The sequence below is a fragment of the Marmota monax genome, unplaced genomic scaffold (genome assembly GCF_021218885.2).
Source record: "Marmota monax isolate L192 unplaced genomic scaffold, Marmota_monax_Labrador192_F-V1.1 WCK01_AAM20220418_F8-fsc00048, whole genome shotgun sequence".
Lineage (NCBI taxonomy): Eukaryota > Metazoa > Chordata > Mammalia > Rodentia > Sciuridae > Marmota > Marmota monax.
Genome location: NW_026694895.1, coordinates 5,357,548 through 5,383,993, shown reverse-complemented (window position 1 = coordinate 5,383,993; position 26,446 = coordinate 5,357,548). Strand labels below are relative to the sequence as shown.

The following is a 26,446-nucleotide window of genomic DNA, read 5'->3' as shown; positions in this document are numbered from 1 at the left end:
GAATAGTATGTAAAAAAAAAAAAGTATGTAAAAAAAAACTTTATTAGTATGTCTTGTCACTTTTTTTATACTTCATATTCTATTTCTCAATCCTTACTCCTTTCCTTGAGTTTACTGTAATACCATGCTTTTGACTTGATTTCTATGGGGTGAGGGAATACTGTTCTCAAATCGACTGCAAATAAACTGTTGTCTGTTATAAACTATTATTACAACTCATTGGTAAACTGGGAGTCAACCTTTGTTTGCATATTGAGCAAGGCTGAAGAATCATAAGGTTTATGATTTTTATAGGAAAAATTTGAGAAAGAGGTACTCCAAAATTGATTCATATGTCAGAAGTATCTGTTGTAGAATGAATCACTTAGTACTGATTAATATAACATAGCAAGCTATGATTCATGAAGTTAATTGAAATATGTCAAGACATCTTAGGAGTGAAATGTTTTAATCTTTTTTCCTATAGTCAAATTTTAAAAATGAAAGTATTATATTAAGTTGAATTTGTTCCTCTATATAGTAAATTTAATTAAATATAATGATGTGACTTTTAATTGTTTTAATAACTTCTACTTCTGGTTTAGTTTTTATTAAGGTCAATCTCTTATTATAATATTTGTTACACTTAATCAAAGACCAGAAATACATATGATCTTCTGAACATGAAGACACTTGTTTAATTAAAATTGTTATAGTGTTAATAATTTTAAGTTTCCTGCTCTCTCTTCCTTCCCATAAAGGATTCTGGACTCTACTTATAATATCCCTAATTGCTGGATTCTCCTGTTGCAGCTTTTCTTGGACAGTTACGTATTTTGATTCTTTTGAACCAGGAATGTTTCCTCCTACTCCTCTTTCACCTGCCAGGTTCAAGTAAGTATTCCTAGGTTTTTTGTTGTTGTTGTTGTCTTTTAATCCATTCAAATTTTGTTAAAAATACTAAACTAGGTATGTTGAGACTCTAGTCTTTGTGAATTATAAATCACACACATTTTTCAGCTTGGGGGCTTACCTGTTAGATAAATAAAGAATATTTTAAATGCCATATCTAGATAATGCAGTTTTAAAAAATGAAATCCAAGGAATTATCTAAGAACTGGGGGGACTTTGGTAGATTTTGTATCTCTTGGATAGAATTTTATTAGAAATAATTTATGAAGTCAAAATAAATGTCAACAATTTGAATGTTTTACTAGATTCACATATAAATGGTCAAACTTAAAACACAAAACTTTTAACAATTGGATTGGAGTTTTCCTCAGGATTTAAACTTTGTGTAATAATTCAGAAACAGGCATCTATGGTACCCAGTTTATAGTTCTAGACCAAATTGTGTGCTTTTTATAGTGGATTAGTATTAAATTTCTTTGGTCTGTATTTTCTGTGTTTCAGAAAATTTTAGGAAATTCAGTAGACAGTAATTAATCCAGTTTATTCATGCCAGGAAAGCTCTAGTTTTAAATATTAATTCCCAAATAAGACCATAAAACATCTCTAGTTTTTTCTATATGTTGTTATTATAGTTGTTCCTATTGTTATTACTACCAGTTCAAGCCCACCTGTTGAATAGGTTGTAGATATAAGAGCATGCATTTGAGATACTGTGTAAATGTGAAGCGATATTAATGATAGTTATTAATAATCATTGGTATAATTGGTTTTCTTTTTTTAAAATTTTTTTTAGTTGTTGATAGACCTTTATTTAATTTATTTATATGTGGTACTGAGAATCGAACCCAGTGCCTCACACATGCCAGGCAAGTATGCTACTTCTGAGCCACAGCCCAGCACACTTGATTTTCATTATTAGTAAACTTTCATATTTTTCTACCATATAAAACTGTGTTTTGAAAAATTTTGACTTCTTGAAATTTTATGGGAATAGTAGTTTAGGGTTTGTTTGTGTGTATTTTAAATGTCTTAAATCCCTATAAGTAAAAATTATATAATTGCAAATAAATATAAGAGTTATCCCTAATAGTGCCATACAGTTCTTTAGTTTACATGGGTACCATTCAATTGCAAAGTTTATTTTGCTGAAAGATAAAGAGTTCAGTTGAAATTTATATTCTTTGCTGCCTATTGAATTCATTTTATTTTAATAGATTATTTTAATAAGGGTTATGAGTCTCTTATAATAGACTTATAAGTTACCAAAACTCTTAATGTTGTTTTAAGTTCAGCTATTTAGTAGATCTTGCTACCTGGATTTCAGAAAGCATTTTTCACTCAGAGTGATTAAAAAACTCCAGTGTTTAAGAAATTCATATCCACCAAGACTCGAAAACTTTATTCACTGTGTTTAATCCTTCACCAACCAATTCTTGCATTTCAAATGTCATTGGAACAGTTCTTTGCCCTCTCAATGTTTTTGCTGTATTTATGGTTTGGGCCAGTATATTTGACTCATTGGTCTTCCATCCTCCAAGCTTTTACTCATGTTTGCCCTGTGTACTGCTATTTAAATACACACACACACACACATATACACACACTTGTTTGCCCTGTGTACTGCTATTTAAATACATACACGCACGTACGTACATACACACACTCAGATCTGTCACAGCTCTCTCATTTTAAGTCTTCATTGACTTTCATGTTGGCTTTAATATAAAGTTCAACTCCTAGGTATAGCATATCAATCCTTTCCTAAATGACCCTGCCCTACATTTCCAACTTCATATTCACTTATTTCCCCTGTGCACCCTGTACTTAGTGACATATCTGTTTACCTTTGCATCTCCCAAATAAATTGTGTACTTTTGAGATGTTGTGACTTTGCTCTTGCTGTTCTCTTTCCCTGGAATATAATTTTTGCCTCTCAGCTTCTCTTTCACCACCACTGTAATTCATATGCCTGATAAATATTAGTGGTTTTGGAGGTTAGAGAAAATTATTTTGGTGCTTTCTTAAAGATCTGTCATTAACTATTGGTATTTAATTTTTAAATTTTTTGTTTTTACATTTTTACTACTTAATAACCAGTAATAAAAGGCCTCTGTTTTCAGTGTGTTTATTAGTCATTTAATTTTAATATAAGATAGTATCAGATCACAGCCTTAGATTATGTACTTGTTAGTATAGCCCTAAAAAGTTTTAAAATATACACACAAAATAATATTTTAATGTTTATTATTTTTTTATGTAAAAATAAATACAAATGTAAGCAAAATACAAAATATATTACTTGTATTTTATACAAATATAGTTTGTATAGGTGTATGTGCACCCACAAAAATAGAAATGAAATTGTTTGATACTGAAAACACTGCCCTCTAGTGTTTGTGGAAAATAACGCAACTACTTCAGAAATGTCAGAATAAGTATATATTCTCTTTGTCACCAGTAGAGTGAGTCCTTGTTCAGGGAAATAATCTCTCTCATAAAAGCTGAAATCTTGACTTTATTTTCTCAGAAATCAGATTTTTGCATTTCATTAATATTCAATATCATATTTTTGTAAGAATATAACAAGCTATGTATTATCTTATTGTCTAAAATAAATGATGCTTTTTTCCTGCTTATATAATTCTGGTTTTTATTGAAAACTCAGAAGAAAAAAATCAGTGTAAATATCCAATAATTAAGGACAGTTATTATCATAATTTTATGTTATATCTTTCCATTTTCATGCTTGTTTTAAAAATTGAAATTGGATCATATTGATATATCATTTAGTAAGACGGTTTAAAAAGTATGTCTTATTGGTTTATTAAAATATTGATTTTTGGTTATCTTTTGTAGACTAAAGTATGTGTACTTTAAAAAAAGAAAGAAAAACTAATTCTGGGAGAAAAAATCAAGTAGACCACATTTACTATGGTTGTTAGTTATGTTATCCTGAAACATAAACTCCTCAGGAGAAGCAAAAATAACACATTGATATTTACTAAATATTACTGAAGAACTTAAGTTGTCAATTTGGATTGTTAATTTATTAGAAAAGACTGAGATTAGAAATCCTCTTTTATATTCATTTAATTTTTTCATGTTTTATTCTGTATTTATTAACTGTACCTTAGAAACTTTCACTTTTACCAAAGAATGAAACCTTAAGGAAATATAAACTAGTTACAGAAAGGAGTATTTTCAGACACATACTTAATGGACTTTGACAGACATATATTTCAGAAGGATGGTTCCATGCATTTGTACACTTTGCTGAGTTTAAAAGATATTACAGTGTCACATATTTGAACTTTTCTATTAGTCAAACATCAATTTTTTTGTATATTGGGTATAATATACCTCTAAATTATGTATAGGGCTTTGTTTTAGTTGTTACCGAATATCTGTTTGTAATGTTAAAAGAGAAAAAAGTAAGTTTACATTCTTTGCAGTGTCTAAATAGATTACATTAGGTTGTAATTCCTACCCTCTTTTTTTTTTCCCTCTACTATCTGGTCAATATCTCCAGTTCAGTTCTCCAATTTTCCTTCTTCATTTATTGGGGTTGTCAGTGGTTTCCAAACAGGCATAATCATCATTCCACATTATAATTATCTGGTTTACTTAAGAGTGTCTATTTGCATGTATATAACTAGCCATGTAGAAAATAATGCATACAAAGAGAACCCAGAGCTATAAGTAATCTTGGGTATCATTCTTTGAAGGGCCAGTGTCAGGACTAGAAAGTTGTCCTCTGGGGAAGAGTTAGATACAAAATGTGCCTTGAGGCTGCATTTTCCCTATTGAACACATTTTTTTAAAGTAAAATTTTGGAAGTTTTATTTGGTAAGGTCTTAGAAATGGAAACAAAGGTATAGGAGTGGAAAGATCTTAGGAGCTTCCATTAAAGGTGAGGGGGAACCAAGTTCTTCCTAAGCCACTCATAGATGTTATCATTAGTTTATTTCTACCAATTTTTAACATATGAAGAAACTGAGTCCCAGGAGTTGAAGTAGCTTACATAAAGTCAAATCTTAAAAGTCAAGTCTTCTGTGCAATTACTTGCATACAAGCTAGCTGGTACCTGACTAGATATTTATTGTTATGTTTGCAATAACCCATCTTTGCATTATGAAATGAATCAATAGAAATTTTACTGAAAAAATAAGAGGCAATGCAAGCTTTTTCTGTGGTAATTTTGTTCTTGCAATGTGGCTAAATCCAGTAAAAGTCTCTCAAAATTTCACATTTTTGTCATCTTCATTTTTTTTTTCTTCCAGCAATTACCACTATACACTTGCCACTTGAGACTGCACAGGTTTCAGTTTACCTGTGCACAGTGCTCCATCTAGTGGTAAAATTATGTATCTACAGGTTTGTAGTATTAAAAATAAACACCCCATTATTGAAAGTCCTATCCATGGTACAACTATTATATTGTAGTCTAGCAGTAAATTTAGTGGAAAAATTGTAATGTTAAGGATGGACATATAAAGCACAGTGTTTTTGTAATGTCAAAATATTTAGTTATAGTAATATGAAATAGGTTAATGAATTTTTTACCCTCAGTACTTTTTGTATAGAGTCGATACATGGAAACACTAATCTAGACACTCTTAAGTAAAGCAGATAAATTAATGAGGTTGCACTGCAGTCAGTAGTGATAATTATGAAAGTCTTAATACAGACATGAAAAAAATGCCCATATTTAAATTAGTCATCAAATTTAGCAGCCTATAATCCTATGACTTTTGGGCTAAGACATTAATTTTGTAGGGTTCCAAAATTAGAGTAACCTGGATTTTCCAAAATAAGCCATTCTTAGTAAGTATAGTTAGTTTATTTATTTTAAATCCAGAGTTAATTGTATAACCTAAACATTCAGAGTAAAGTAGCAAGCACCCCTAGCATTTAGTAATTTCCTTAGTAATTAGCTGAAATCATTGTGAAGCCAGTTACCAGTTACCTGGGAGCTTTTTATGTTACTAAAATAAAACTGTTAAACTATAGATACCCATACAAACTTCCAAGTAGAAAAATGCTTATATTTAACGTTATAAGGATGGGCTAATTCTAGTATGAAAATCGAGTGCTGGTAGAAATTTCAAGTTTCAAGTGCATGCCAAGCAAAGGTTACATAAAAGTAAGATTGCTGATGAATTACGTATTTTTTATTTTTATTCATTTTATTTGTTGTTTTAGTTATACATGGTAGTAGACTGTATTTTGACATATCATACATGGATTATAACTTCCCATTCTTGTGGTTGTACAATAAATATGTGGAGTTACACTGGTCATGCATTCATATGTGAATATAGGAATTCATGCTACTGTCCTTCCCATCCTTACCCCACCACCCTGACTATTGTGAGTCTCAGAGAGAACATTCAGCCTTTAGTTTCTTGAGATTGGCTTATTTCACTGATAGCCTCCAGTTCCATTCATTTACTGCAAGTAATTTCATTCTGCTTTATGTCTGAGTAATATTCTGTTGTGCATATATATGTACCATGTTTTCTTTATCCATTCATTATTGAAGGGCACCTAGGTTGGTTCCATAGCTTAAGCTATTGTGAGTTGAGGTGCTATGAACATTGATGCCACCACCTCACTATAGTATGCTGATTTTAAGCCTTTTGAGTACATGCCAAGGATAACTGGGTCAAATGGTGGTTTCATTCTAAGTTTTCTGAGGAACCTTCATACTGCTTTTCAAAATGGTTACACCCTACCAGCAATGTATGAGTGTACCTTTTTCCCCACAATTTATTGTTACTTGTATTCTTGATAATTGCCATTCTGAGTGGAGTGAGATGAAATCTCAGTATATTTTTAATTTGCATTTCTTTAATTGCTAGTGATATTGTGAATCGAATATTTGAATCCAGGACTTAGCTAATTGAATCACTTATTGAGTCTTTCTGAAGCATGGATGAATTGTTTTAGAAAGATAGCCTTTGTACTTCAAATGCATCTTGAGAAATCATATATATGCATTTTTTTAGAATGAGGAAGACATAGTTATGTGTTCATTTCATTAAAAAACAGCTTTAAATTCACTATTTTATATTTTAAAGACATTTAAAATTTGGTATCCAATTTTTAGATGTGTTATTGGTTCTATTTATGGCATATTTTATATGGGGTTCACAAAGTACAAGGAAACTATAGTTACGCAGTGTTAATGATTTCTAGGAATGTGCTAAGGTTTTGTCTTTTCACAAAAACCTGCTTAAAATACAATTTACATAGAATCAGTTTGGCAATCATCTTGTTCTCCCAACCAAAACTGATATTTTAATACACTTAATTTCAGAAAACACATGCTTTTAATTTAATTTTTATATAATTTGATTAGTTGTATCAGCCTTGTTTTTTTAAATATACATGTATTTCCTTACAATGCTATCTGGAATCTACAAAATAAATTAGAAATGAGAAAGAAAAGAGAACATGTTGATTTGTTTGAATTCCTTTTTCGTAAGTTATTTTATACCCTAACACATGTGATTTACCCGTTTACATGTGTTACTTCCTATGAAGCATTCTGTATGTGATTAGATGCTGAGATATTTGAATTTCCTTGGCTTTTGTGTGTGAATGTGTTTTTGTTTTAACTGCGGTTGTAGTGGGCAGCAAAGAACAGAAAATTCCATGTGAATTTCCTGAAAAAATTAGCACTTAGGATTGGCATTATTATAATAATCTTTTTTTATACAACTTTACTTTTTTAAAAAAAAATGTATCATTAGGGTTTCTATCTAACTTCTTGCTCTACACATTGAAGGTTAAGAAGATAGAGAACAGATAAAATAGTAAAAGCATAATAGAAAAGTGTTGTGGATTCTTATCTTGGACAGTAATACAAGCCTGGGAGGTCAAGAAAAGTGGGTGTTTTAGTATTTAAATTAGAAGTTTCTTTTTCAAGCACACTAAATTTAACTTTGAGCACAGTAAATTAACTCTTCCGCTCTTTCATACACATTTTGGAGAGCTGCCACCTTGTTGAATAAGATTCTTTATTGCCATGAACTAATGAAACAGATGTCAGATGGCTAATTGCAGTAGGAGAGAAAAGCTACTGACAAGAGATAGATAGATCATGAACTTGGCTGTAATATTTGAGTATCATGAAGTTTCATTATCTAGGTAGTGTTTGGAGCTACCACTGCAGTGCTATTACTATTAATGAATATTTTGATGGTACTGTGCTGCAGCTTCTGGAAATGAAGGGTTAAAATACATTCATGTCTTAAAATGTTTTATAACTATTCTGAGTGGAGACATACATAGAAATAACAAAATCTTTCAGGAAAATTGTATTAACTATCCTTGGTTTTTCTTATTTTTGTAACTTGATATAAATATATATCTTTATAGCTATTGAGGGTTTGCTTTGTACCTGTTTAACATTGTGCTTGATATGTTGTTTATGGTGTGTTATTCATAAGGTGTTGAAAAGATATAGGTGTCCACAAGCACAAAATAGTCCTGATGAGAAATACCTGAGAGCACTTAGTGATTTTTTTTTTTAAAACTTGGAACCCTTTCTGTGTATTCAGCAATCTTTGTAGATTATGAGAGGTAGCCTGTTATAGTAGAAAGGACTTTGAAGTCCAAAAAGGTAACTTCCAAATCTTGCCTATCCCATAAACTAGTAGAAAGAATTTTGAGCAAGTGAGTCACTGACTAGTATAGGTTTACTAGATAAAGGCAACAGATGTCAGATGCTAAAGCTGGCATGGTAATGGTGCCAGACCCTTTTTTCTTTTCTTTTCTTCAGATTTTTCAAGCTGGAAGTCTGACTATAGCCTAACATGGATTGTCTTTTGTCCTTTTTAGTGTAATTGTTATTATCTTCTTCTACTCTTCTTTTATTCTTTGATACTTAGGTATGCTTTCTTTTCTTAAGTAATGCTGATAATAGATAGTAGTGATTTTTAAACTTTATTCTTGGCAAAATAAAATTTTGGCAGCACTGTTTCAATTACCTCCTTTAAGGAAAAAAAATTTTTTTTGACAGACTCATAAAATATTAAGGCCTGGAAATCCCATTTTTCTTATAATTTTTTTGTACTGTTTGCCCTGAATTCCTGACTAAGAATTTTATGTAATCTGGGTCATGGCGTCCAGCATTAGTTAGCTGTCCTCAGATTTTCTACTGTAACACATCCACAAGTGAATAAAGTTACATATCTGACATTCTTTGCAACTGAATGCACTGCTATATGGGTAAAATAAACCATAACGTGCAGTTTCATCCAACCAGATATACCTTCATTCACTTCTCTCTTAGGGGTTTCAGGGAATTTTAGGACAATAAGATATTTGAAATATGTACATACATATTTCATTTGAAGAATTTTGCTTATCTATAGGATTCTATTGTCCCCATGGGCCATTATGATAGTTAACATTGTGCTTGCAAAGCATAGGATTGGGCCTCAAATTTCATGTTGGTAGAATAAAGACTTCAGTGTATATATGGAAAAATGATTATTACAGAATTAAGACTATTAGTGAATATAGAGTCTATGCAGACCTTATGGTATAGAAGAGGATGTATGATTAGAGAAGATAGCAGTATCATCTGATGCCTATTGCTTTAACTAGATGGCATTGTCACTAGGAAACAAAATACAATGTTAACAAAAATAAAGTATTTTTTAAAAAGGAGGAAATCTTTCAACTTGAAAATTTGAGTCCTATAATAACATAGCTTACAGGTGTGCAGATTGATGAATCAACTTGTTCTATAAAATGGGGGGTTCTTGAACCCATACTTATTTGTAATGTAAATTAGTACATATAGGGCCAATTGGTGAAAATATTTACCATCATCTCCTATTTACGAATGATGCATTATAGTTTATATGTATATGCATTTATAGTTTTTCTTCACTTGTTACATCTTCAAAGTAAATGTTTATCCAGATAATCATTTCTTCAGTTTTATAACACCTGGAAGTCAAGAGCTAGAAGTATAGTGCAGTGGTAGAGCCTAGCATGCATGAGACACAATTTAAACAACAACAAAAAACCCTTGAAGTCAGTATATACCCATATTTTTGATACCTTTGTACTTTAATAGCATTTTGTGTTTCTTAGTAATGAAAATTCCATTGACATTGCTTGAACAATGACTGATTTGAAATTTCTTATTTTTTATAATTATAGACTAAATCCATGATCATTATAAGTCAGCACAGAATAATAGAACTGAAAATGAAAGGTTGCAAAATTTCATTTTAAATAACCCTCGAGTAACTATTTAACAGTCTAGGGCTATACCTGTAGATTTTAAAAAGCTCATGCAAATCAAAATAGTTCTATTTTTATAAAAGTATCATCATAATATAAGACTTTTTAAACTTTGGGGCTAGCATTTATGGAAATTTTAAAAATTTTTATTTTATTTGTACTTATTTTATGCTGAGTTTATTTCCATGTTATAATTTTTTTTTTTCCTTTGGGATATCTTTTTATTTTGTGCAACTGGTTTAGGAACAATTTCTTTTTAGTGAGGATCATCTCACTGTAGCAAGGAGAATTCATGTATGAGTTAATCTGACCATGAGCTCTGTAATCTGTAAGTTTGGCAGCACATCTTGGGTACTGTGTTTACCTGGATATGTTCAGTGACCAGAGGACATTGTCAGCATTACTCTGCATTTCTGAGCATGTGTAGCAAAAAATTAGCACTCTTTTTGAGCCATCAACCCTGCATCTAGCCCCACTGTTTGGTTGTAATTTCATGGGTGTTCTTAAAGTAAACATGAAGATTTGAACCTCTTCATTTGTATGATTTTAGGAGATTTTCTAGGTCAAGAGAATAGTGAACTGTTTTCACAGATCACCTCAGACTGCTACAGAACAAACTGTGAATTAGTTTTTTAAAACATTACTTTTATTAAATTATTCCTGTGATATTTTCTTAATTCCAGCTTATTTCATTGTGGTATACATCAAAGAATGACAATTACTTTTGTAACCTTTAACAGAAAGCTTATGAATACATATATGTACATGGGTGTGGTTTGTGTGTATGTATATTATTTGAAATAATTTACACCTTGATAAATTGTATTCCACCCAGATAAAATCTGGTAAATAATATGATAATTTAGATTTTATTCTTTAGCATTTCATTCTACAAATATTTTGCCATTTTTTCCTAACATGCTACTTTGAAATACAAATACACATATTCATACACAGTTTATCAATAGCCTGTCCTAGCAATGTAAATAGGATAGATAAGAGAGAAGGATGGGAGAAATTTTTCCTTTTCTTTTTTCTTTTTTTTTTTTCTTTTTTGTACTTGAGATTAAACCAGGGACACTTAACCACTAAGCCACATTCCCAGCCCTTTTTAATTTTTTTATTTTAAGACAGGGTCTCACTAAGTTGTTTAGGGCCTCACTGAGTTGCTGAAGCTGGCTTTGAACTTGAAATCCTCCTGTCTCAGCCTCCTGAGTTGCTGAGATTACAGGCATGTGCTGCCACACCCAGCTGAGAGAAATTTTTGTTCCGTTTAGTGTCATAACTGATTTCTTACTTGAGTTACCTGTCTTGTAAATAAAGATGTCAACATCCACTATTTAGGAACATGATGATAAAGTAAAATTAGAAGTTTCTTTTTCAAACACTAAATTTAACATTGAGCACAGTGAACTCTTCCACTCTTTAAGTTCTGTAGGTATTTATTTTTTTAAACTATAGTAACTTTGACGGCTTCATATAGAAAATAATTGGTTTAGATTTCTGAAGAGAGATGATCTATTTAGAAATCTTGCTAATTCATATATTTCCAAATAATGAACATGTCATTTACTTTGAAGCTTTTAGGTTCACCAGATCTAGCTAAAATTAAAGATTTTGATCCAGTGTGTTTGGGGTGAGGCCTGAGATTCTGAATTTTTAGGAAATTCTCAGATGATATTGGTAAATGTTGGTGTGCAGACTACCCTTTGAATAGGGAGATATTAGACAGAAATTGGCAAGCTCATTCTGTAAAGTGCTAGATGGTAAGTATTTTTTATTTTTGTGGTCTTGGTCACAATTTCTCAGCTGTGCCATCACAGGACTAAAGCTGCCAATAGACATAAGACTGTTCCAATAAAACTTTAGTACAGAAACAGTTGATAGGACACGTGGGTCTTAGTTTGCCAACACCTGCTATAGAAGACTGTTATGAAAATGAATATCCCTTACAAAAGGTTTCTAATTATTGGTCAAGAAATATAGATGTAGCTGGGCGTGGTGGCACACACCTGTAATCCCAAGCCTCTCAGGAGGCTAAGGCAGGAGGATTGCAAGTTCAAAGCCAGCCTCAGCAAAAGTGAGGTGTATTTATTTAGAGACACAGTGAGACTGTGTCTCTAAATAAAATACAAAACAGGGCAGGGGATGGGGATGTGGCTCAGTGGTTGAGTATCCCTGAGTTCAACCCCTGATATTCCTCACCCCCCCCCCCCACACACACACACACAAAAAATAGATGTATATATTAGCCAAGGAACAACAGGGTCTCATTTTTTTTGATAGTCCCATCCTAGTTGGTTAATTTTGTAACTGAAGTATAACCACATTTCTAAAAATCAAATTTTAATATCATAAAACAAATAATTATTTCAGACCTAGTTGAAAAGCTTGCTGAAATTTGAGTTTTAATGAATAAATGATAATACAGTACTAGTAACTCTAAAGGCTTCCTATTAGAAGAAGCAGAAAAACTTACAATGTATATAACAAAGTAAACATGACAAGTTATTTTACTCACTTCACTTTTCCTTTTAGATTGTGAGTCAACAAAAAGTGCCTTCATTGCCAAATCTGAGAAGTGTTTTCTGGGGTAAGAAATAGAGTAGGAGTCATAAATTAGTGGCAAAGACAATGATTTTAATTGAAATATAACTATCATAAAACCATTTTGTCACAGTTGTTATAAACTTTACCCATCCTTGTAAAAAGAAAAAATGTTAAGTAGCTCAAGATCTCAAATTCATTCTGAAATAGTCCAAGGCCTACAACATGCCATAGAAAGAAGATAAAACAGTTGAAATCATCCAAAGCTCCAAATAACTAGAATTTACAACTTCATTGTCTGAACTAAAATTTCAGCTATCAGGTTCCATCTATTGATCTATCCTTCTGTATCCCTTCCCACTTTTGTGTACGTGTGTATCCATTCAAAATCCCCATGTCAAACTCTTAGTGGACTTCACTTCCGGTTTCACCAAGATGTCACCTATTCCCTTCACCCTTTCATGATTATTCACTTACCTTCTGTCCTGATCTGTCATTTCACTTGCTTCTCTTAGAGAATGAATTATTATACTCCCTATTGAAACATAATTTTATACTTCTATGCTTCAGATCTTCTTATTCCCTTCTCTCCTGTTGCCTTATTCATGTCTTCAAAATTTCCCTTTGTATCCAGTGTTCTTGTTAGGATAGTTTTTTAACATCTGGTTTCTCCTATACTAAAGAAAAAAATGGTTCATGCTTTGCCCTCCTTTCCTTCACATCAAAGAAGAAGACTGAAGACAAAAATCCCTGTCTCCCCATAGATTGCAGTTGCTACTATAGGTATATGCAGTCACCCTGCCCTTAATTATTTTTCTCCTTGTGTTCACTACAGACCTCTTAATTATGAAATTGAATCTTTATTTCCCAATCTGTTGTTTGAAATGGTTTAACATTTCTTCCTTTTTGAAATGCTTTTCTTTCTTTAATGCTATGTCATGCTCCTTCCTGCTTTTCTTTCTCTTAGATTATCTTTGGCCTCCCTGAAAAAAACTGATTTCTCATTACTGTTTCCTTGTGCTCTTCTGGTAATTTTTACTGCAGTGTCCTACTGATGTTTCCAGTTCAGTGTATCTAAAATTGATTTCATTGTTTCCCACTTCCCACCAACCTGTTTCTTTTCTTTGGTTCCTTATCATGATGGATGAATGATATTTCATCCAGCCAGTAACTCAGTTCTTTGTTCTCCTCAGCAGCTTTAACCAATTAAGGACCAACAATAATGGCTGACATTTATTGTCCTAGTGAGTACATACTTAATCAGTTCCAGGCAGTGTAATAAGTACTTCTTAATATCATCTTTTTGTTGTTGTTTAAAAAATACTGATGAGAGGAATTTCCTCATTTTAAAGACGGAGAATGAGATTTTCAGGTAGGTTAGAGTAGTCCTGTAAGTACTGGAATTATGATTAAACCTGGTAGGGAAAGAGTGTCAGCTTTTCCAAGTCCTTTTAATATCCATATCAACTTTCCATGCTTTTCATTGTCTCTTGCTTCTGTATTGTTTTGTTTAGAACTCTGAAACCCTCGTATTCAGTTTTTAAAAACTTGTCCTCTTCTACAAGCTGAATGACTCCTTTAAGTTCCAGCAATGCTATCTGCCAGATTTTGAACACTTACTACTACCATCTCTTATCTTGAAGGGCAATACTGATTCTTACTCATTTCCCTATCTCCTTAATGCTTGATGTATTCATTTGTAAACCATGGTGAATGGAAAAGGAGTTGAAAGTTAGAATTTTAGAGTAAAAACTAAGGGGTTAATGTAACAAATTCTTTTTCCTTTATGAGAGACAGCAAAAGAGAATGGAAAAATATTTACTTTGAAAGTCTAACCCTTATTTTCTTAAATCTACTGGTAAATTCATTGGAACACATAAAGGTACATCCTGTCTTCAACAATTTTTAATAATTTTTAGGACAGTATTGTATACTGTATATATTATATATTGTATACTATGAAGTTACATAATTTTGTTTCTTAAAGAAAAGGAAATATTTTATAACTACAGTTGTCTTAGTATTTGCAGTGGTTTTGTTTTAAGACTGCACACCAAGACATAACAAAATTTATGAATGGTCAAGTCCGTTGTATAAAATGGCATACTGTTTGCATAAAACCTGTGTACATCCTCCTACAAACTTCAAACCATCTCTAGATTAGTTTTAATACCTATTACAATGTAAATACTATATAAATAGCTGTTATGCTGTATTGTTTAAACAATAAAAATAAAGGAAAAAAGTACATTCAGTTATAGACAAAATTTTTAAAAAACTTTCTATCCAAGTTTAGTTGAATCTGTGGATGTGGATATGGAAGAACTACTATAACTGAAATACAGTGTTCTTTAGTGTTTTCTTTAAAATTTCAGGTTAAGGATAGGTACTTTTGGTTCTAATTAAAAAACTGACTGGTAGTTACTTCATCCAAAGCTCGAATGACTTAAAATTATTTAGGATTGGAGATTCCTTGTTTAGGAATAGAATGAGAAATAAAAGGCAACTCAAATGTCTGAAGGAGAAATTAATTAGTATCAACTAGCTCATTTTGTCTCCTGCTAAGCCAGTCAGAGACACAGAAACAAATAGTAAGTTGATACTTAATATGAGCCTCTAATATAACTTCTTATTCTGGCCAGCATAGAGAACTTTATGCTTAAGGCAAGAATCAGTTGGTAGTGGAGTTAATGTTTTGGATTACAAGAAGTCTGTCATAAAAGCATCTCTGATAAGTGATAAATACCTGTGAGAGAAAGGAAATGTAAGAATAAGTACAATATAGGAGTGAAGGTTCTGAGAAAAAGTGTCTGGTATTTCATCACTGTAGAGATTTAGTTCAGATCAACCAAAGCTAGTGTAAAAATAATAAATAATCCAAAACATGGAAAGAGATCTGCTTGAATCTGTTGTTCTTAAAAAATTCTTTTGAGCACAATTTATTTGGGACTTTTGGTAGTTGCTTATTCAATACATTAATTTGTGATTCAAAAGTAAGAGTATAAATTGAATTGCCAGTCATTGAATTTATTTGAATCTTAAATTTTAAATGTGTTCCATTCCTGAAAATGAAAATAATTAAGATTTAATTCTTTTATGATATATTCACTTTACAAGTTATTATTAAATACTAATAGAAATGTATTACTAGAAATTAATTCTGTAGTACAAAATCTGGATATAAATAATTGAAATCTAGGTTCTCTAATGAATTAAAAAGGGAGAAGTGATTATAAGCAAGTAGGAAAATGTTAATACCAAGAAAAATGCTTATATACATAATACACATACGAGTAATTCTCCCATCCACCTTCTGGATTTGTTATTAAATTCACGTTATTGTTTGTTTTTTTGTTTTGGTTTGGGGACAGTTTAAGTTTAGGTGTTTTGCTTAGAAGAAAGTTGAAGTGAAGTCAGTTGAAAGAATTTTTTAAAATTCCTTCTTTAGCTAAGTTTTTTTCCTAACTATGCAGCTAACATTTCTTGATCATTTGTTTTGTGCCAGACAGCTGATCATCACAATCATAAACGTAAAATTTCCACTTTACAGAGGAAGAAATTGAAGTTCAAACAGATAAATTGTTCTGTTTTCATATCTCTTGTAAGTGGTAAAGCTGCCACTCACCCATATTTACTCTAGAGCTCGAGCTGTTCACCACTATCTGGGACCACGTACTTACTGCACTGTATATTTTTATTATGGAAAGGAATCCTTTGAAACTATAACAAAATAGTGCCTTTTCTACAATTTATCTTTTCAGATATGGAACCAGTTCTATTATAATGTGCTTGTCTTTGTAACTGCATTTACACTGTCATTTTATTCTTATTGAACAATGTTTCCCATTTATTTACATTTTCATTTCAGAAATGTATTGCAATAGAAAAGAAAGTCTAATAAATGTCACATTAGGATCCTAACTTAAGAAACATTTTATTTTTGTCATTGAATTCTTTCTCTATATTTCTACTTATTATTTTATTTGGCAAAACAAACTATCAGTTCTTAAAATTTTTTAATTAATATATTATATTAATTTTCATTATATCAGTGGGTCTTCTTGGGATTGAAATATTTATATAATTAGATTCCCCATATCATTGTTCATTGAAAAATCAGATAATGTTAATCAATAGCCTATTTTAAATTACAATAATTGTACCAATATTTCCCAAAATAGTCATGACATTTTGAAAGTTTTTTAAGCATATTTCAGAGTCCTTGTAAATTTTGAAGTAAAATGCAAGGTCTTCAAAGTTAAATATTTTCATTATATTGCTCTGAGACTGTGGGATTTATTTTCTTTTGTTTACCTCATTCAGTAATGTAATCCAAATTAGAAATCCATATGACATGACAAGAAAATCACATCAGCTTGTCAAGGCTAGGTATTATCTACCTACTTTTGTGGACTTCTCAGTATTAGTAATAATTCTGTAGTTTTATTTATTCTGGATGGGATTTTTAAAAAATTTTTTACTAGCAAGTTTTACATGTTAGACATTATTACCTAGGAATTAAGAAATTATGATCATTTCACTTTATTGATCTGAATTACCCAAGTTAGTTTCCTAATTGAGCTTAGTCCCTTCCCTTTTCATGAAATTGTAGAAAAGCCGATGACCAAAAGTTCATTCATTTTTTGTCATGTATCAGTGTTTCTATTCTATTTTATGACTGAATTATATGCCACATGTATAGACCACATTTTGTTTATCCATTTGTTAGTTGATAAATATTGGGATTGTTTTCACCTTTTGACTGTTATTAATAAGTTGCTATGAACATTTAAGCAGAACATTTTGTCTGAATGTGTTTCATTTCTATTGGGCATATACCTAGTAGAACTGCTGGCTCATAATGCTTAATTGTTTAAAAAAATATCTCAATTATTTCCTGCATCTACGTTTCCATCAGCAATATTTGAGTTCCAGTTTCTCTTCATGCTCATCAGTACTTGTTTTCTTTTTTTTTAAATACTAACCATTCTAATAGATATGAAAGTGGTTTTAATTTCCATTTCCATATGATTAATGATTTTGAGCATCACCAGTTTACATGTGCTTGTTGGCTCTTTGTGTATCTTCTTTTCAGAAATGTCTATTCAAATTCTTTGTGCCCTTTTTAGACTGGATATTTTGTCATTTTCTTATTGAGTTATAATTTATTTTATATCCTAAATAGTAGACCCTTTTGTGTTATATAATTTGCAAACATTTTTGTAGGTTGTATTTTCGCTTTCTTCATAGTGTCCTTTGAAACAAAATGTTTTTAATTTGATGTAGTCCAGTTTATCTTTTTCTTTAGTTCTGATTGCCTTTAGTGTCAGTACCAAAGAATATGTTTTTTTTTTTTTTTTTTCAGGTCAAGATTTTACCTATGTCCTAAGAATTTTATAGTTTTAGTTATTTTATTTAGATCTTTAGTTCCTTTTGAGTTAATATTTGTATACTGTTTTAAATAGAGGACCAAATTCATTCTTTTCCTTCCAGTTGTCTAGCACCATTTGTTGAAGAGTGTTCTTCCCCTTTAAGTGGTCTTGACACTCTGGAACCTTAATTGACCATAGGGTTTATTTCTGAGCTTCCAGTCCTATTTCATTGGTCTCTATGCTTATTCTTACTAAGGATCTCTGTAGTTTTATTGTAAGGTTTGAAATTGGAAAGCATAAGTCCTCCAACTTCGTGAAGATTGTTTTGCCTATTTGGGCAATATTTAGTCATCATTTATTGAAGATGTTAAATTCATTAATTGAAGGTGGTGTTTTCATTACAGTTGTGTCAATTTAAAACTCCTATACTAGGAGGTAGATGTAAGGTTTTTACAAAAGAGAACTATGATGCCTTCAGCCTTTACTAACAGAACCTCAGTGACCACGTATTAGAGTTATAGAGAAAAATCATGCCAGTGGTTGTCTATGTGTTATTCCAAAAAGAAAAATCATGTTGGATAGTTTGAAGAAAGACTTTAAAGTAAGTGATTCCTTAAAGATTTAAGTTTCTTGCTTAGCAGTAATCTTTGACAATTGCTACGTGTTCCCAGTTAGAATATGTGGGGGTAGGGTGCAGAATTTGAGGTGGTAGGAAATCTAAAAACCACTGCTCTAGAGCATTTTCTTTTTCTTTTTTATTATTATTTTTTCTTTTTTAGTTGTTGATGGACCTTTATTTTATTTATTTGTATGTGGTGCTGAGAATCGAACCCATTGCCTCACGCATGCTAGGCAAGCGCGCGTTACCACTGAGCCACAACCCCAGCCCTAGAGCATTTTCTTTATTGCTATTAAATGCTTTGCTTGCCTAGTAAGGGTCTCTGAGCATTTGAACATGCACATATTAGTAAAATTCAGTTATACCAACATCATAGGTATCAGTTTTTAATAAACTGAACTTTAGAAGTGTTTCTATTTTTGAGTCATTGCTGAAGTCACAAATTAGTTACATAGAACGATTAACTTTGAAAACTGTTTTTTGTTTACCTTCATTTTGTGAGCATTAATTTAAAAGTTTCCTGAGTCATTACTAATTTTTTTTTTACATTGAGTGATATTTCTATTTCATAAATTAGGTTTCTGTTCCCTGTCCATGCATATTTAAGGAATTCTCTTTTTTAAGGGGGCAAAGCATTTAAGTACCTATTTTATCATATTGTAGGTAATATAAATAGGTAGATTAGCCTTTAGTGTCATATGAGAAGTTAAACTAACTGTAGTTGAGAAAGGAAAGATTGAGTGGAGAGAGTAAATAACAACTCCCATGGAGCAAAACAGGGAACAGTCAAGAAGTGTCTGGGTCTTCTGTAGCCTCAGATAAAGGCAAAGAGGTTGTTATTTGAAGAGTATATCACCTTCATACTCTGCCACATATCTTGTGATACTGGAGTTATTAGTATGAGGTGCTCTTCAGGTATTAATTTAGATGTGTTTCCCTGTTGGGTCTCTTCTTAGGAAAGGAGGAAATGATGTGGATATGATGACTTTCTCAGTCCAAGCCCCTGATTGTTAGTTTTGACTTTTTTTTTTTTTTTTCTGCTTCTGCAAGTACATCTCCCTGTATTTTCCTCAGTTTGGTGTGCTTCAATGATAAAAGGATTTTTCTTTACCTTCTGACACCAATTGGACATTATCTTCTTTTCTTTTTTTAGTATGTCTCATCCTTACTGGGATAAGCAAAAAGTGTTATACTATGATTAGTGGGAAGAATTCTAAGAAAGAATAGGTAGTAAGTTTGTTAAAAGATAGAAGAAACAAATGGTAGAGTATATGGTGCATAGAAAGTTCTCAAGCTAGTTGTCACTCAGAGTGATCATAAATAAGAAATTTGTCTACTGGTGTTTAGGAACTCATTGAAAACCGAATCAGTTAAGTAACTGTATTACTATAAGAACTGAATGTTAAAAGATTTCATCTGAACCAGTCACATGGACATAAGCCCAAAGAGAAAGTAGTTTCTTTATGTAATCCTAAAATGGTAAAAACAAGATAAATACTTGAAATAATATGTATTTTAATTTAAATCTAAGTGAGAACAAGAGAACAGGGAAAACAATGCTAATTGGTGCATGAACATGTTTATAACAATTTACACCTTATAATTATGTTATGACTTTATCAAGTGACTGTGAAACTAAGTAAAAAAAAAACTATGGAGATCAAATTCAGCATTTTGTTCTAATACATTGAAACAACCTTATTTGTTAATTAGGACAGTTTTTGACTAAGAACTTAAGATTTGTTACCCACTGCTAATCCAGCAAATGTCCAATATTATTTTTTAACTTGTGTATTCATAAACATTCACGAAATATAGTCCTAGGTCTTGAGCATTTTCAATAAAAACTGTCAGTATTTCTCTTATGCCAAATTCCATATTTTCTGATTTGTGTTTTTCCTTTTTCTCTAGGAAACTGACCGGACATTCTTTCCACATGGGCTATAGCATGGCAATTTTGAATGGAATTGTAGCTGCTCTTACTGTGGCATGGTGCCTCATGTGAAACCACACTGGAACGATATTTTGGCAAAATTGTGATTATTTTGTAATAACCGAAAAAAAAATCGCCTGCTCAGAATACTAAGAAGTCATTATATGGTTCAGATACATATCATAATCGTCATCATCATGAAGGACCTTTTAAAACATCATTCTGGAGTCTAGGCATTGAAAATATCTTGAGTATTAAGTTTCGAGTACTTTTTAAAAGTATAAGATTCTTACCTCATTCTTTTACTTTTTTGTGTGTTTCTTATAAAATATAGAAAACATTTTAATGGAAATCAAACTTGGACACTTGAATACAGGATAATGCCTACCTTTCCATGTATATATACAACAATTTTGCTAAGAAATACTGATTGAGATAGAAATATTTCTTTCTTACATATTACATTACGAAAACAAACTGCCTACTTTCCTGACATTTTATAGAAGCTACTTTTAAATAAAAATATTTAGTTTTTGATTTTCATATAATAGAAGGTCCATTTATATCTTTTATGAGGCATAGTTCCTTATGTTTTTTTTAACATATTTTCCTACTACATTTTGAATCTACATTTTTTTTTTAAATTATTGCATCTAGACAACTTTAAATGTTATTTCTTGGCTTGTGCAAAACTAATACCTGCCATTTATACTAAATATTTTTGTCTGAAACTAATAAGCACATTGATGTAAGTTTAAAATTAAGTAAATTTATTTGTAAAAAAAAAAAATTACTGAAAAGATAAATTATTTCAGTCATTAAACTATTAAGAATTCGAGACTATTCATTGTTTCTGTTTTCCAACATTTTACATATTTATCTTGTTGTAAATATGGTTACTTCATCAGAACTTATTTTGTTTTTAATAAATGAAAACCTGAATTTTTTGTATGTAGAAATACTTGAATTAGTATATTTTTTAATCTCAAAAATTTAGTTACCAAAGTAGAAAGGCTATGTGTGTGTAATAAAACTATATTTTATATAGATATATCTGGATTATGTAATTTTATACTTTTGCTGTTTAAATGCTAACCGATAATTGTTTGTTTTGTTTTGTTTTCATAGTAATTAAGTCTTAATTGTTCCCTTTCTTACTAAACGTTTAGAAAATCATCTCAATTTTAGAAAGGTGAATGATTTTTCTAAGATGTTTTCCTTGGCCATAGGAAACCACTGTGTAATCAAACTGCTTATTTAGGCTAAGTGGAATGAATATGAGTACTGGATTCCTCTGCTGAATGTTATTGCTAGGTAAAGAAGGGTTCTAAAAGTGTTAACTCTTTTTTTTGTTTTGTTTTACTATTCAGAAATCTTTAGTTAGACATGACTAGTGCTGCTTCAGAATTTAAATTATCTGAAATGTTTAAAGTAATACAGGTGTTGGGTGTGTCTAAGTAGCAATCCTATGGCTTAAGTATTCCTACCAGTGTGGTTGTTGCAATGAAAAATCTATTTTCAGTCCCTGTCTTCCTTCTTGCCTTCTTTTTTCCCTCTTTCCCTCTAAAGGGCTCTTCCATTGTGAACTAATGTATAAGCAACAAAATTCATTTATCTTCTGTCTACTCCTCCAGCTCCAACCCTCACCCCTCACCCATCACCCCCATCCCCTGCTGCAAATTTGGATAGGTAGCTCCCTCTGATTCTTTTGAGTCTAATAACTAAGGAAGTAATACAGTAGACCTTAAAGATGTACAAGATAATCCTTATTTAAATTTAGATACTTACAGAAATATCTATAAAATATTTCTTTGAAACCCTATTTATTCTGAACTAGCACTCCCCTTTTTGTGGGGAAGGGATTGCTTTTCTCTCTAAGAAAAGCAATTTGACTAAGTATAATTATCTAACCCAAGCTGGGCTAATCTTAGTTTCTAATCTTTCCTGACATTGTGCTTGCAGTAGGTACAGAGATGTGACTCAAATCAGCCAGTGTCTTTCCAAGAATTTTCAATGTGAAATTAAGGTATCACAGAGCTGGGAAAATACAAGCCCAAGAAATGCTGGCAACCATGGTTTAGCAAAGCTCAGAAAAGAATAAGGCTGACCTGGATACTGATAATGGCATTCCTGTGGTTCCTGAAAACCTGTGGCAATGCTACAATTTTTGAAATTTGATTGCATGAAGCAATTGTCATTTGAAAAAAAAAAATTCAAAATGAGTTTAACTGGTATTGGAATTCATCTCTTATGAAATTGACTTAGATGATTTCATCTTTTTATGTGCAATATCACATTCAGTTACTTGGAAAGAATACATGGAATATAGGTGTGCCTGTGGCTATTGATTGCTCTCAGTGATTACTCAAGAGTCTTGGAGTAAACAAACTAGTTCTAGTCTTGGTATTTCATCAGGAATTTATTTATGATACAAAATTCAATTATATTTTGTTTATTATCAAAATATTTCTAGGTATTACAAGATATGAATCTAGTATAAGATAATGAGTTTCAAATAAGACACTGTTACATAATAACTAGTGTTTCCCAGTTTCCTTGTATGTTAAATGGGAAGAATAATACCTAATAAAATATTTAAATTAAAACTATAAACTACAACGAACATATTACATGTCAGGATTTATAGAACCTTGATGAAACACAGTTCTATAAATATGATTTCAGATATTTATTGAAACACGATTGAAAACTAATAAGCTAAAAATGCAAGGTAAACATTAGAAAAAGCAACAAGAACACCCTACCACCACCCCCACCCCCCTACCACCACCACATTACACACACAAACAAGGAAGACTGGGAATAAAAAAGGTAAGACAATCAATGAAGAACGGTGTCCAAAAGGAAAAAAAAAAAAAAAATATATATATATATATATATATATATGGGGGTAGTATCCATTTCAAAAGTGGGTTCATTGATAAGACTTCTGATAAATCAGTTTTTAAAAAAAAAAAATATATATATATATATATATATATATTTTAGTTGTAAGATGGACACAATACCTCTATTGATTTATTTATGTGGTGCTTCACACATGGTAGGCGAGAGTTCTATCGCTGAGCACAACCCTACCCCCACTCACACACCCCCAGCCTAGTAAATCAGATTCAAAAGATTTTATTTTCCCATTTCTGTTCATTTTTTGATTATATGATTTAGGGTCCTATATTTCAGGCAACAAACTATTTAAGGAAAAGATAAATTTGTTTGAAAGATATATTGATCTCAAAGCCTTCAAATGTATTGCTAGTTGCTCTCAGATTTGGTGGGCAGGAACCAAGAAAGTGTCAGAGTCAAGGAGGAGAAAGTAAAGATGTAACCATGATGGATGTCAGGAGTGTCTCAGGACAGAAGCTATGTGCACATCTGTAAGTCCTGAGTAAAGGGGTACTGAACAGTTATGCACCCCACAATAGATTGGGCTTTACCTCTGCTCAGATAAGGAAGATGTGACTCCAGGAGTGGGTGTCACCTGATGGGTTAAATTACACCCACCTGTTCCTTTGTAATCCTACCCCTTTGCCCTTTTTGGGATAGAATGTTCCATGGAACCTCCCTTTGTGAGTCTTCTATATAAGAATAAAGAATTCCAGTGGCTCTCTCTTTTTCCATGGACCCCTAAGGTCACAGAGCCATCCCCGGATTTTCAAAAGGTACTTGGTATTTCTGTGTGTTTGCATGCTTTCTTTGCTTTTTCTTAAGTGATTGGAATAGATTTTGTGAACCCAGCATAGGTTGCTTGCTTGAATAGATCAAGATAGATGGGTTCGCTTCCTTGGTGTGTACAAAGTAAGCAACAACCAGGAGGTAAAAGTGAAGAAAGGTGTTATTGTTTGTAGCAAGTAAAGGGAACATGGGACAACTCTCAAAGCAGTGTGTCCTGGAACAAAGGAAGCAAGGGACTTTTACTGGGGAAACTTGTGCATATTCATACTGGAAAAACTTGTCATTGCATGCAGAGGCAGACACATTCTTGGGCATGTTCAGTCTGAGATCATGCTTTATACAGTGTTCCATGCACTTTTTCTCTGGAGGGTCTTGTCTGAAACTAATAACTTAAAAGGATGTTAGCAGTCAGCAGTAGCTTCCTTTATAAGCAGATGCTTAACGCTGTAAGTTTCTGCCTGGCAGATAACAAAGGACTGATAGTGGGAATAGCCTGGGAAGAATGATGAGTCTTTTCTGCCCTTTCTTGTGCTTTGCAAGATAGGTTCAAGGTTCATAGTCATCGGAGAGAGTTACCAGTTTACCAAGATTAGGTCTCATGCCTCCTTTTTTTATCTTTTGTAATTGAAGGCAGCATCCAAAATTCTTTTGGAATGGGTGACTCGTTATTAAGCAACTGAAAAAAAAAACAAAAACAGAATTTTGCTATGCTTTACTCTTGGCTGGTCAGTGTCCATACATAACTTTCCTTTCATACTCAAAGTTAGAAAAGTGCTCATATGTAAATGCAACCATTGCATGCCTACATCTAATACCTAGACCAAGATCTTCAAATTATGTCCATTCTTCTACTTTTGCTATGTTCTTTGATAGTCTGCAAATTATGTTATCATTTTAATACTAAAGGATAGAAAAGATGAGAAATTTACATGTTACATATGACAGAGCAAGAAAATAAAAATGCTGTCCTATTTAAGCACTGGAAGGTCATGAGACCTTCCCTTTTATTTATTTTATTAACTAGTTTTCTTCCTTAACCTAGTGACCTGACACATCTAAGCTCTTGTTGGTTCATTTTTGCCAATGTATATGGTAGTATAAGGACATTCCCCAGTGTCCTCAGTTTTTCCTCTATATTCCTCCTTGTTCTCATTGAGTAGCAGTTACTGTATTATAAGGTTAAGACACCCAATTTACATGAAGGTCTTTTTTTTTTTTCTTGATTATCCATTGGATAAAGACTATAAAATTACCATGTGGCAGTTTGAATTCTTTTGAACTCCTTTCTCCAATACTAAAATCTTTAAAGCTTCACAGTCCAGAGTCAGAGAAAAAGAAAAAGGTTTATGAGTGGGTCATATGTAACAGAGGCATTAGCCAAATGTCAACCTCTTGGTTCTTGGATCTATGGTTTATAACCCGTGGGAAAAAGAGCATGAAGTATAAGTAGCTGGATAAAAACTTATGCTGCAGCAAGAATAGACCCCTAACTTTAAATCTTTCAACTAGCTTTAGAACTAAGTTTTTAATACATTATTCTTGTGTTTAAAAACAGCAGCTGAGAATAAGAGATGTCAAAAAAAAAAAACAAAAACACATCTTACTTCTTGTAGTAAGTTCATTGACCAAGCAATGTTAGGGAAATCCATGATTATGTATAAATTATTAAGTAAATCCATAAATAGTGGTGCTGCCAGAGATGAAGTAAATCTAAGACTAGTAAGGACAAAGGTCGTATAGTGCTACTCCTTCAAATGCTATTAATTGACTATCCAGCAGCTGACTGATTTGCCCAAGGATCAGGTTATTAAGCCTTAATTATGATGTCTTTTTTAGACTCTTTATTATGTACATATACCTAGACTGAACTTTACACTTACCAGGTACTTTGCAATTATTTATAACTCTTATTGAACATCTAATCTATACCTAGAATTGTAAATTCTTTTAGGGAAAATTTTTTCGGAAGAAATGGCTTTATGTCTTGTGAATCTAATTAAAATGTAAGTATATAACAATAAAGCTTACTGTAAACACCTAAGTAGATATTTTCCACACTAGTACAAATATCTGTTTATACAATACTGAAAATTTTTTAAAACTCTAAAAAGCTAAATGCAATATTTA

The 26,446-nt window shown here is 31.7% G+C and overlaps 1 protein-coding gene across 1 annotated transcript in view; it reads left to right on the top strand.

The window, feature by feature from the left end:
• Arl6ip6 (ADP ribosylation factor like GTPase 6 interacting protein 6) overlaps positions 1-22,156 on the top strand; it is a 35,983-nt gene extending 13,827 nt beyond the window's left edge. The window contains exons 3-4 of the mRNA XM_046426868.2: positions 741-873; positions 20,605-22,156. Coding sequence (XP_046282824.1) covers positions 741-873; positions 20,605-20,698 — 227 coding nt within the window. The 3' untranslated portion in view covers positions 20,699-22,156. The remainder of the gene's footprint in view (positions 1-740; positions 874-20,604) is intronic.
• Positions 22,157-26,446: the final 4,290 nt, after the last annotated feature.